The sequence below is a fragment of the Trachypithecus francoisi genome, unplaced genomic scaffold (genome assembly GCF_009764315.1).
Source record: "Trachypithecus francoisi isolate TF-2019V2 unplaced genomic scaffold, Tfra_2.0 Lachesis_group0, whole genome shotgun sequence".
NCBI classification, from domain to species: domain Eukaryota; kingdom Metazoa; phylum Chordata; class Mammalia; order Primates; family Cercopithecidae; genus Trachypithecus; species Trachypithecus francoisi.
In genome coordinates this window covers 12,545,158-12,558,694 of record NW_022681453.1, presented here as the reverse complement: position 1 = coordinate 12,558,694, position 13,537 = coordinate 12,545,158, and the positions used below count along the sequence as shown (strand labels likewise).

At 35.9% G+C, this 13,537-nt stretch overlaps 2 protein-coding genes across 2 annotated transcripts in view; one reads left to right on the top strand and one right to left on the bottom strand.

Moving 5' to 3' along the window:
* The window catches only part of MED12L (mediator complex subunit 12L), a 357,853-nt gene that overhangs the window by 292,129 nt on the left and 52,187 nt on the right, over nucleotides 1-13,537 (top strand). Inside the window, exons 26-34 of the mRNA XM_033204320.1 lie at nucleotides 1,600-1,799; nucleotides 5,002-5,190; nucleotides 5,780-5,854; nucleotides 5,970-6,157; nucleotides 6,979-7,140; nucleotides 9,048-9,159; nucleotides 11,625-11,714; nucleotides 12,744-12,853; nucleotides 13,052-13,187. Coding sequence (XP_033060211.1) covers nucleotides 1,600-1,799; nucleotides 5,002-5,190; nucleotides 5,780-5,854; nucleotides 5,970-6,157; nucleotides 6,979-7,140; nucleotides 9,048-9,159; nucleotides 11,625-11,714; nucleotides 12,744-12,853; nucleotides 13,052-13,187 — 1,262 coding nt within the window. The remainder of the gene's footprint in view (nucleotides 1-1,599; nucleotides 1,800-5,001; nucleotides 5,191-5,779; nucleotides 5,855-5,969; nucleotides 6,158-6,978; nucleotides 7,141-9,047; nucleotides 9,160-11,624; nucleotides 11,715-12,743; nucleotides 12,854-13,051; nucleotides 13,188-13,537) is intronic.
* Nucleotides 1-13,537, bottom strand: part of P2RY12 (purinergic receptor P2Y12) — a 47,327-nt gene that overhangs the window by 33,557 nt on the left and 233 nt on the right. The gene's annotated exons all lie outside the window — the stretch shown is intronic.

Here is a 13,537-nt window from a genome sequence, read left to right as displayed (position 1 = left end):
AGGTCAGTTTAATGTCAGCAGAGCTTTGAGCCAGGCGAGCACTGAACACTCAATGTATTCTATTGTCTATGCAATTGCAGAAGGTCTGGCACAGACTCTGATACCTTCTCTGTTACCCTAACATCTAAACTAAATGAGGATCTCCTAGTATGGGGCTAGCAGATATGATTTTTTCTCTTTCTTTTCTTTTCCTTTCTTCTCTTATTTGCAGAAGCTGTAATTTATCCACCCTACCATGCCCTAACCAACTCTGAATTCCTATCCACCAGGATATATTTTGAGTTAGGGAGGTGGGACCATTATATCAAATTTGGTTTTTAATTTCTACAATTTAACAAGGTATAGAGGTAGTTGTTTACATCACCTAACGGTAGTGAAAGCACACTACATTTTGGTACTTTTAGAATTTAGTCTTTTCTTTCAGCTCCTGAAGTGATCTGTTGAATTAAATCCTGTGGGTTAAATGAAGTTGTTACTCTTTGTGTTTGTATTTTAATGAGAAACATATGATTATATATTGATAAATTGAAATTCATTATTTATTCGTCTCCTCCGCTTAAGATTTTGTAAGTAAATACTCATTAAGCCATTTTTCAGCAAAGTCAAAACTTTTTCTTGGTTGACTTGTGGGTTTTAAAAGGCTTTTTCCATTAACTTGGGCATTGTTTTGCCCACTTACTACAGGCAGTGAAGGCCTACTGTAAAAGCATGTGTTGGTTCCAGGAAATTTTCTTGTCAAGGCCTATGATCCTGTGAGTAAACAGGCAAAAGTTTGAAGGCTGTGCTGTCATTTGGCAATCCTTATTTTGAACTTTTATTACTCTCTCACTTATAAAATATGATAGTTATTTGTCTTTCATGGCTGGAGATTTCTTATTTCTAGCTATTCAAACATTCTGTTTAGTTTCTTTCCCAGAACTTTGTTATGAAGAAAACACTTTCCTTAACTTCATTTCACTAAGTATACTAGAGGTTTATCAGGTAAGGTTTTCTTATTTGTATGTTACAGAGAGGAAGGTAAAAAACAGGGGTTATTCAATGAATGCCCTACTTTTCAGGGCTTCCTTAGTATGCATTGCCCTTTTCCATTCCCAGGGAAATAAATCTCTCTTGTCAAGAAGTTGATAGTAAGGTGGGCTAAGGCAAAACTTTTCTCTTGACCTATGGATAGAAAATAAGTCATTGTAAGAGAAGAAATGGAAAAGGGACATCTAGAAGGGTGAGTAACCCATTTTTTCCTTGTCTATAAGTCAAATGAATTTGAATACATTCATGCTTGAAATATTGGTGAAACCAATGTTCTGTGATTATTTAGTGTGATTCATAATGGCCTTTCCAAGTTTGGTGAAACTATAATTATACAAACGAAGTAAGGATCGAGTCTTGAACTTGCTTTTTCTCCATTTCTGATAAAAACTTCTCTGGGTTCATGCATTTATTCTCTTAATCCATTCTCTCTATTCCTGAACAACTGGCTATTCAATAATAATAGTAATACTCACATATTTTAAATCCCTGAAAGCTATCCTCATTTGCTCCTCAAATATTTGGCAATATTTTGAACTTCTGTGATTTTGCTTTTGTGATTCTATTACTTAGGAGATGCCAAAATTGGCAATAACAGTGTCAGCTCTTTAAAGAATGATGACTTCACCATGAGAGGTTTGCGATGTGATGGGAATGCTGATGATATCTGGACTGCCTCACAAAATCCAAAATCTTGTGGGAAAAGCATTTCCATTGAAACTGCCAATTTAAGAGAATACGCTAGATACGTACTAAGGACTATCTGTCAACAGGTATTCTAATTTAATTTGCCTTTTACTTTGAATACATAACTCTTCTTTTGGAGAGAGCTATTTACACTTGTCGGAAACTTGTGTATAGGTGGTCCTTTTTTTCTTGCTCACTTTATTTTGAAATAATTTTAAGTTTGCTGAAAAGTTGCAAGAATTATTTTTAAAAAACTCATGTCCATCCTTTACACAGATTTACTAATTTTTACATTTTGCTACATGTGCTTTGTAATTTGTATGTGGAAATGTGGGTGCATATCCTTATTTTTTTCTGAATCATTCATTTAAGAGTAGATTGTATATTTTATTCTTTTGAATATTGCATTATTTCATAACATAACCAAAATATAGCTATTAAACATCAGAAAATTTAGCTTTTGGTACAGTAATTTTTTCTCATCTATAGGCCACAGTTTGATTTTTTAATTGTCCCAGTATTGTTGGATTTGTCTGAGGTTTCCTGTAGATTAGCTTCAGATTATGCATCCCTGGCCAAGACACTACAGAAGTAATCTTGTGTTCTTTCAGGTAATCATGTCTGAAGGCATGTGATGCCCATTTGCACCTCAAGGGTGGTGTTAATTTTGATTAAGGTGTTTCCATTGTATAGTTTCAAGATTTCCCCACTGTATAGTTACTAATTTTCCCCTTGCAATAAGCAATCTTTGAGGAGATACTTTGAGACAGTGCAAATTTTCTTCTCCTCATCTAACTCCCCCAGCTGTCATAAGCATTCGTTTTCATTCTTGCCCAATCTAGTCTTTACTATGATGGTTGCAAAATGTTGATTTTTTTTTCCCCCTGCTCCTCCTCTCCCTTCATAATATCAGTCTGCGTCCTGTTTTAAGGAAGAGCCTGCCCTCCTCCCCTATTTATCTGTTTATTAGCCATATGGGTTATAATATACTGTACTTTGTTATTTTCATGTTCAGACTCCCAGATTTGTCCAGCAGAAATCGATTCATCCTTTCTATCACATCATTTGACGTTTAAAAAATAGATGGTATTTTCATAGTTTCTGGCCCATGTTGTACTTTCTGTGCCCCGGACCTGGAATCAACTATTCCTCCAAGGAGCCCTTGGTTCTGTTTAGCAGAGAATGGTACTTAGAAACCAAGATCTGGGTATTATGTATGCTCATGGTTATGGAGTATCATTAATTCTAGGACCCATTTGCAGACAAAGCTAGGAAGAAAAATATATCCATACACATAAATATATGTAAATATATATATTTATGAGGTCCTACTGATACCTTCAATTCCAATCCAACCCCACAAAGTATTTTCCCCTAATTCATATTAGTATCACCTTCTTCCATAGTAAGAATGCTGATTCCCAAAAACATCAACTTACTTATTTAATTCTATAATACATCTGAAATAGTTTTAAAATGGTACACATGGCCGGGCATGTTAAATGTGCTATCCAGTGCTTTGTCAAAAAATGATTAATTAGAATATAGTATCAAAAATGTACACTAGGTCAGGGCGCAGTGGCTCAAGCCTGTAATCCCAGCACTTTGGGAGTCTGAGGCAGGCGGATCACTTGAGGCCAGGAGTTTGAGACCAGCCTGGCCAACATGATGCAACTCCATCTCTACTAAAAATACAAAAATAAGTCAGGTGTGGTGGCACATGCCTGTTATCCTGGCTCTTTGGGAGGCTGAGGCATGAGAATCGCTTGAACCTAGGAGTTGGAGATTGCAGTGAGCCTAGATTGCGCCACTGCACTCCAGGCTGGGTAAGAGAATAAGACTCTGTCTCAAAGAAAGAAAGATATGTAGCACACATACCACTAGGAAGAACAAACCTACCCAAAAGGAGTTGAAGATTCGTTTGCAATTCCACTTTCTCTAAGGGTTTAAAATATTGTGTTCAAAAATTATTGGAACTTTTCCCATCCCTTTGAATATATTCTTTATCTGAAATGGAACTAGGTTCATTTGGTTTTGCCTTAAGTTCCTTTCTTGCCCCCAGCTCTGTCTATAGGGTAGCTTACTTCTAAAAATGAAACTATACAAAAAAGTATACTCAGAGATGTGTCTTCCCTCCCATATCCCTCTTACCAGATGATCCAGTTTTATTATTTTTTGGTTTATTCTCCCTCCCATATATTTTTTAAGAAGTTATCTTTTCTTATACAAAAAAGTGACATACTTTATATATTATTTTGTACTTTGCTATAGATGTCATATTGACTGGGTCATGTTTTTGTATTTTACAGGCATGTTATAATTATGGTAAAAGTTAACTAACTACATAGTCATATAAGTATTGAGAGGCAATTGTGCATTGGTTCCGAACTGTGAGTGCATATTGGAATCACCTGGGGCATTTAAAACAATTTGGATGCCTAAAAAATTACTGATATCTGGGTGCCACCACCTGAGTTTGATTTAGTTAGTCTGATGTGGGCCCTGGGCATAGAATTTTATAAAGATCCCAGGTAATTTTAGTGGACAACCAGCATTGAGCCACTGGTATGGTGGTTAAGAAACAGACTTCACCCGAAATAGATCTGGGTTCAAATTAGGCTCTGTTACTGTTGGTGATTCCTTACTTTATTTAGTATAATAATTTGCCTTTGAAAAAAATGATAAAGAAAAGGCAATAGGAGTTTAAATTGCTAGAAACTCTTCAGAGGGTCATTAGCCCCATGCATCTATAGCCCCTCCACTCACACTAGACCCAGCAATTGCACTTCTATGAAATTACCCTGACAGTTATTGTATAGAAAAGAGATGTGCATGAATACTTATTTATAATGATAACATTATTCATAATAGGATCAAAATGGAAGATAGTTTTCTAAATATTTGTTATAGTATGTTCTGTCTAGTCAGTGATTATGAAGAACGTATATCTGATAGAATTGTTACATAGCAAGTTAGAAAAAACTGTCACAAATAGTACCTAGAGCAAGACCTCACTTTCCAGTTAAAAACATACTAATATTCTCTTTATTGTTTTTCTTTTTTTTTCCCTTTAAAAAATGTTTTTAAGCAAGGTTCTACTTTGTATTCTTTAGAAGTCAAAATGCTAGAAATTTTGTTTTTAAAATTTTTCTACCTACTTTATGTAATGTTTTTAATTGGAAAATTTCTGTCAGTTTTATGTTCAGTTATGCACTGTGGATTTAGTACATATTGCATATATATACCAAAAGCCAGTGCCTGTCAATCTAATTGCCCTATTATTTTTAGGAATGGGTAGGAGAGCATTGCTTAAAAGAACCTGAAAGATTATGTACAGACAAAGAACTTATATTGGACCCTGTGCTTTCAAATATGCAAGCACAGAAATTACTGCAGCTTATCTGTTACCCTCATGGCATTAAAGAATGTACCGAGGGGGACAACCTGCAAAGACAGCACATTAAGCGTATTCTTCAGGTCAGTCGTATACAGATTGTGTTTCTGTCATTTGACAAATTCTTTGTAATTATAAAAAGAGTTACTTTCTCTCTTTTTTTGTCCTTACTAATTCGTGATTTCAATTAATCCTGATTTTTATTCCCCACATTTTCTGTGGAATTGACATACTTTATTTTTGGGTGGATATACATGCTGCAAATTGTATATAATCATCAAACAAATATTGCTATTTTAAGTCAGTATTGTATTTACATGAGAAATATGCTTCAGAGAGGGGGCTATGTTAAATATATTATTAAATGAATATTGAAATCGTTTTGGAATGGGATTGGTTAAATAGATTTTGAAAGGAAAAATGCTTATTTAGTTTCAGTGCATAGCTGAGTCAGGCACAATATTAACTAATTAATAATTAATGTTTCTGTTTGTTGGTTTGTGTCACTACTGAATATATATGCAACAAGTCTGGGAACCTTTTGACTCATATGAATTCTTGTATTGTGTATGATTATTCTGCTCTTTCTTCAGAGAAGGAGTACTGTAAGGAATTACTGTATTTTAACACATTTGATACCCATAATGTTTTAATTCTTTCCATTTTTCCCAGAATCTTGAGCAGTGGACACTGAGGCAGTCCTGGTTAGAACTCCAGCTAATGATCAAACAGTGCTTGAAGGACCCTGTGAGTTTGTATTGAAAGCTTATCTCTGTATGAAATTTTATAAAAAGCAAAACACGTTGATGTTTGAGGATAAAGGAATACACATATGTGCCAGTATTCTTATATCTAACTCTAGGGCTCTGGTTCTGTGGCCGAAATGAACAACTTACTGGACAATATTGCAAAGGCAACAATAGAGGTATTCCAGCAGTCTGCGGACCTAAATAATTCTTCTAATTCTGGCATGAGCCTCTTCAACCCAAACAGTATTGGAAGTGCTGATACAAGTAGCACAAGACAGAATGGAATAAAGACATTCCTAAGGTATTTTTGTGTGTTGTTTTACTGATCTGTCATGAATTTCTCACAAGTCACGGTAAATTTTGTGTAGCACAGTGATTTTTCTTGAAGTCCCAGGAATGTGAAGAACATAGTTACTTGTAAGTGGTGATTATCATTATTTTAATAAGTTAATGAGTAAAGCTGGGGTGGATGATAGCTTTGCATTTGGAATTTTTGATGGAGTAGGACTAAACACCTTGAAACTGCAGGTGAACTCAGGTTTGGTTCATGCTTTCAGTGTCCCTTGGTCTACTGTGTTATGTGGTATTCATTATATGAGAAACACTTTTTCCACCATTTTTATTGATTTATCATTTTGCACAAATATATCCTGATAATTTTTGTGCAGAATTAGAACAGTAGGCATATAAAATCTTAAAGTAATTATTTAATCATGAAAGGCAGATTGATTTGTATTTCATCATTTTGGCATAAAGTATGACTAGCGAATTTTAAACTTGAAAAATTAGCTATTAGTATGCTTACATACAGTATTTCATATTGTAACTGTGACAGAAAAATATATTGTTTGTTGGACAAAGGTCATAGGAAAACATTAAAATCAATTTAGTTACAATATCCTTCCAGAACTGCATGCTTTATTGCTTTCTGTAAGCTTAGGTGGAAAGCTCATGCAAATGCCTAGTGTTCGGAAAAAGGAAAGATAATACAGAAATAAAAGGGAAATTTTGGAACAGTCTGTGTGTCTCATACATCAAAGTTTTGCTTTGGAGTTTCTGTTATAACTATGAGAGCGGGGGAAAGGATGCTTTCTCTGGTGTAACACCTGTTTCTGATTTTAGTTCCTCCGAACGCAGGGGCGTATGGTTGGTGGCCCCCCTCATTGCCAGGCTGCCAACTTCTGTGCAAGGAAGAGTGCTGAAAGCTGCTGGGGAAGAGCTGGAGAAGGGACAGCACTTGGGTTCTTCTTCCAAAAAGGAAAGGGACAGACAGAAACAGAAAAGGTGTGAGTGGAAGATGTGCGTCTGTGTGAGAGTTTAAAGAATAATTGAGAAAGTCTCACTTCCTATAAACCCGTGTGGTCATTGTACCCACAGTCCACTGAAATTTAGTTTTTACATGGAACTGGAAATATTCTGTTAGGCAAGGCTGTCTTCTTAAAAAGTTTCAGGTTATAATCCTTAATACATTAGTTCTCAATTCTGCCTTTATATCCAAAATCACTGCTGAACTGTTAAAAACAGTGATTTCTGAGACCTGCTTTAGACCAAATGAATCAGATCTGGATAGCTACCTGATCCCTGTATTTTATTTTTAATTATTTCTATTTCTTTTTATTTAGGTATTTATGTTTAAAATAAATATAATGTATAATTCTGGCATGTTGGTGTCTGAAGTAGTTGCTCATATTTTTAACATTTAGGGCTTCTATTCTAGACTAGACATTAAAACTCCTAGGCTACCACTACTAATGTTTTCTTAATTTATTTTATGCCCAAGAAAAGGTTTCCAGTAATTATATTTGAAAACTGTGTTACTGAGAAAGAACAAAACCTCACCCTAATGTGAAAATGCCATAAAACCTAGGAGTAAAGGAAAAAAATTGACAGTTTCTTCCATTAAAAAAAATATTTTAAGCATATCGGTTTCTTGTCCACTAATGAATAATACTATAGTAGCCACCATTTATTGACCGCTTACAAAATGGCAACTCCTCTCTAAAACTCATTATGTACATGAGCTTTTAAAATTATCATAGCAATCATGTGATAGGTACTCTCATTCTCTTCTTCATATCATGTTGAAACTGAGGCACTTAAAGGTTACATGAGTTGCTCCAGGACACACAGTGAAGGACATAAAGCCTGGGTTTAAATCCAGGAGGTCTGGCTTCTGAGCCTGTGCTCTTAACTACAGTACATTTTGGTAGAGACCCAGCATTGTATGTATTGTATTTGTTTTTCATCTGGTTGTTTTACCATCTTGGCCAGCATTAATTAACCAACAAGAGGGCATAATTTTAATTTTCAAATCATATTTGCTAATAGTCGAGTGTATGTGCATTGCCTCACTTCCCACAGGCAGGACAGATGGCATTGAAGAGACTTGAAAGATTACTTTTCCCACGTCAGGGACTCTTCATTCTGCCCATGTGGGATGATGCTGATTGAAATATTTTGGCCTAGTTCTCATTTTAAGAAATTTTTCTTTCCAACATGGCGCTTTGTTTGTCAATATGATTTGTTGATTGTTTTCTCATTGAGGACATTTTGTTAAAATGCCAATTTAAAACAGAATTTTTAACCAAATGCCTTGACACCCCTCTACCAGTGGAGGCTACGGGCTGTGTTGGAGCTGCACACTAGAGGTCGCTAGCAAATACTCTGTTTTTGGAATCCTCAGTGCTGGCTGCTAAATTAGCACTACTAATACCCTGCTTTTTGGTCTTGGGAAATGTGCTGAAAAACAAACCCCAAAACAAGCTCAACAGACATATAGGCCTCTTTTCCCAGACTCTAAAATAAGAGTTTTATGTGAGAACTTTAAAAATTTTTAATTTTATCCTGTGTATAAATTGATATTCTTTCTGATGTATGTTTTAAAATCCTGCATATTGATGTAGAACATGAATTCACTGTCTTCTACCCTCACTGCCTGACATGCGCATGTACAGTATGGATTGATGGTAGTTTGAGAATGGCTTCGAGGGCAATTAGAGCATACCAAGTGATTTAGAAGCATTACAGTGGCTTTTAATCTTATAAGTAGAGGTATGATTTAAATTTTCAAGCAGCCTTTGGTTATTTACCACTTCCCTTATTTATCTAATAGTGAGGCAAAGAAATGAATGTTGCCAGAGGAAGTAATGCATTATTTCTAACTAGATCTGCTGTTATTACTTCCTTTGTAGTATGTCTCTTTTGAGTCAACAACCCTTCCTTTCACTGGTACTTACCTGCCTTAAGGGACAAGATGAACAAAGGGAAGGCCTCCTAACATCTCTCCAGAATCAAGTTAACCAGGTAAAGTATAGTATAATATTAAGCCAGGCAAATATCTTTCTAATGGCATTCATTTATTTGCCTTTCAAATACTGAAATTAAATTAAAGAGGGCTGGGTGAGGTGGCTCATGCCTGTAATCCCAGCACTTTGGGAGGCCGAGGCTGGTGGGCCACTTGAGGCCAGGAGTTTGAGACCAGCCTGGCCAACATGGTGAAACCCCATCTCTACTAAAAATACAAAAATTAGCGGGGCATGGTGGCGTGCGCCTATGATCCCAGCTACTCGGGAGGCTGAGGCAGGAGAATTGCTTGAACCTGACGGGCAGTGGCTGCAGTGAGCTGAGATCGCGCCATTGCACACCAGCCTGGGAAACAATAGTGGAACTCCGTCTCAAAAAAACAAAAACAGAAACAAACAAAAAAAACTAATAAGAATACAAAATGTTTTGAGAAGATGCTGAGAAACAATCCATGCCCTGTTCTTCCACCTGGCATTCTAGACACCACAAGATTAACAACTTTATATTAATGATATGTACAATAAATCTGTACAGCCTATAAAAGTAAAATTTTACATATTGCATATAACTTCGAAGTATCTGCCCCTCTCCTAACTTTGCCTCATAGGAGAGGACCTGGAGGAGTCTATGCTGCAGTAGACATGGCAGTGAGTCCAGCTCTCATGCTTGGATGCCACATTATCAGGCACAGTTTCAGCTTGAAATCTGTAGGTTCAGAAACTCACTTTTATTGATGCCAACCAAATACACAAGAAATAAATCGGAAAGCATATTGGTTTATTTAGAAATAATTTGGACATTGCCTTTTCACCAAACACAGTTCTCCTGGTCACTGTTCGGGGCTCTTGCATCTATGTACTATAAGGAGACTGAGCATTCACAATAGAAATTGGAGAGCATGGAATTAAGCAAAGTGGATAGATTGGTCTTATGAGGTGTTTTATCCTGATGCAGAGCCTAATTGACCCCTTCTTGTGGTGCTGTGTTTCTGTGACACCATGTCTTTCCCTCGAATGGTACTAGATGGACATGGACAAGGACACTTAATCTTTTTTGATCCTGCTGTCATTTCTCGCCTTTTGGATATGAGAGATCTAGATATAGCAGTCATAGTGAACCTTTTAAAATGTAAGTCACATATTACTTCAGTATACCTAATATAAAAATTCTAGCTGATAAGGGCAGGCATGATTTGACACTGGCTCTCTCGTCTACCTTGTCTCCTACCAGTCATGGCCCTCTTTCCTCCACTGTTGTTGCACTGGCTGGCCATGTTACTGTTCCTTGAACTTGCTGAGCAAATTCTCATTTCAGTGCCTGTGCATCTTTTCTTACCTTTTGGTGGAAAGATTCCCTTCCAGATATTAGCATGGCCTGCTCCCTTCCTTCATTCAGGTCTCTGTTCAGATGTTACCTCCTTCGGGAGGCCTTGATCACCCTCTAAAAGTAGGACCATAGCTATTCTCTATGCCATTGCATGCCTCAAATGACTTGTTACACTTAGTTTTATTTGTCCCACTACTATTATTTGAACTCCATGAGAGCTTGTTTAGTTAACTGCCTTGCCCCCTTAAGCCAGCCTTGAAGAGAGGTTCATTTCTTTTGATGAGATTTAGGAAGTGCTTTCATCTCACCATGCAGGGTACTTACAGGTCATCTGTTGGGAGGAAGTACTTTTGCATGTGACTCATTTGAACGCTTTTAAGATGACTCTCATTAACGACCATATTTCAGAGCATGGTAGGTTTTCTGTTGGTGGTTTTTTATTTTGTTTTGAAGTGCAGTTTTTTTTTTTTTTTTTTTTTTTTGCTCATCTCATCTGATTCTAGGGTGTTGCCCACTTGTGGCTCCCTTTCCTAAGCAAATTTTTCCTTTTACAGCATTAGTATGAGTCAGTGAGGAAGTGAAGAAGCAGCCCACTTTATAAACTGATAAGCCACCTGGCTGATGTCTACAATGCCATATTTTTCAAAGCACTGTGCATTCTCTTTATCAAGGAAGACACATACATAAGATAGCAGACCTTCTCTTCTATAAAACATCAAAATAATACATTTGCTAGGATTCACAGCAAGTCCCTAGAAATGTAACACAGGACTGAGGCAAAATGTAATTCTGTCTCTCCAGTGTTTTTCTTCGTAAGACCAATGAGGTAATGTATTTTAAAAGTTTGTATTAATGCTAAATGTGATGCCCTCTCAAGCATTTTCCCAGACTTAATCATAGGCTATATAATTATATAAGATTTTCTTCTTCCACCTAGAAAGGCAAATGCAAAATAACTAGCCAGATTTCTGTCTGCATGGAGGAAGAAGAAAGCTAAAATTTTATTTAGCTTTGTTTCTTAATTTGTTAAAGATAAGAAGTTGCTTTTTGCTATCAGTATAAAGCTCAATTTATCTTTAAATGAGAGAAAAATTAAACTTTAATGGAGAGAAAAAGATTTTTTTTTTTCCTGATCTTAGATTTTAAGTAACTGGAGAGAAGAACGATACCAAGATGACATAAAAGCGCGGCAGATGATGCACGAAGCATTGCAACTCCGCCTAAATTTGGTAAGAGACATTTCTAGTATTTTCCCTTCATTAAACATATCTACATGTGAAAATAACTCCAGCTTTCCACTTCTCCTAAGTGCAAAGTCTGCATTACAAGGTGAGGCCTTCCACTCTTTGCTGTCTGTAACTACTTCCCTGTTTCTAAAGCCTTCTGTTTCCCTTGCTGCTTTCCTTCCTGTCTGGTCATACTTCCAGACAGTGCTAGGTATTTTAAGCTTTGATTTGCCTTCTTTACCTCACCCTAGTGAATCTTTCCTTCTCTTCAGTTTGTGCTAAGCGTAGGTCTGAGAAGACTATTATAAGTGTTAGCTTCTACTATACTTATTTAAAAAGTCTTTTAACTCAAAGTTTTGTCCAACTTTCCATCAAATTGATTATAAAGACAAATCCCACAGAGAAGTTTTATAGAAATTTAAACTTTCTCACATATTGTGCATTCCTTTGAATTTTCTTTCCCCATCAGGCAGGTCCAAGTGCAGGCCTCTATGGGGGATGGCCTGCCTGATACTTCTGCAGTTGTTTCTAACCTCGTCCCAACATGTGAACTGGTAGGCGTGCGGGCCAAGCCTCCTGCCCATCACTGCTGTGCTAGTGGATGCTTCCATATGGTATTATGATAGCAGGCTTAGATTCAATAGTAATTGTACAGCAAACACAAAGTTGCAAGTTGCAGATAATTGGATTACATAACTTTGGCATTATTCAGGTTTAATTCAACTATAATTGCATCATAAAAATGGACATCATAAAAGATTTGGAACAAAAGAAAACTAAGTTTATTGGTGCCCACATTCAGATACTCACTTCCCTTCTTCATTTTATTTAATTTTTGAATGAACTGTGCTGAAAGAACTAAAAATAGTGATAAACATGTAGGTAAGTGAGAGAAAAGATAAGATAATCTATAAACTAGAGCATCCCTTGTTTTTTTAAATAAAAAACAATGAAAATTTGATCACATAAAGCAATGGGATGTTATTTTCTATTTTACAGAATGCAAATATTTTACTGTATTTTATCTGCTAGGTAGGAGGAATGTTTGACACGGTACAGAGGAGCACCCAGTGGACTACAGACTGGGCCCTCCTACTCCTTCAGATCATTACATCAGGAACTGTTGACATGCACACTAACAAGTATGTTTTTATCATTTTACATTTATCTTGCTACATGTATGCATGGTATAAGCTTTGATATACTGATGACGATTTCTGCCACATCTTACTTACTTGGATACTATTAAAAATTTTGTGCCTTGAATAAAAATACTCAGTTAAATAAGTGTATTTCAGTTTCACTTTAAGATCTAAACAATTATTTTCTTTCTTTCTTAGTGAATTATTCACAACAGTTCTTGACATGCTGGGTGTTTTAATCAATGGAACATTAGCCTCTGACCTATCAAATGCATCCCCAGGGGGATCTGAAGAGAATAAGCGTGCATACATGAATTTAGTAAAGAAACTGAAAGTAAGTTTGAGATCAGCCTGTATTAAGAGCTCAAGTTGTTCATGGATTTATTATCTAGTGCATTTTAATTTACTACTCCTTAAATTAAATGTTATTAATTGTATTCAACTTAATTTAATGTGATTATTTGCTATTTGTTTCACCTAACCTTATCATTACCTAGAAGTTACAAGCACATAACCTTATTTTTTATTAAAATTATAAAACATGTTTAATTTTTAAAAGAACTTTAGAAATCCACTGTTAAATATAAAACCAGAATACTAACATTAGATAGATTTAGGATAACTCTATGCTTGGACTGGCACATGTAATTGAAAAAATAAACATCTGCATTGATATTTATAAAT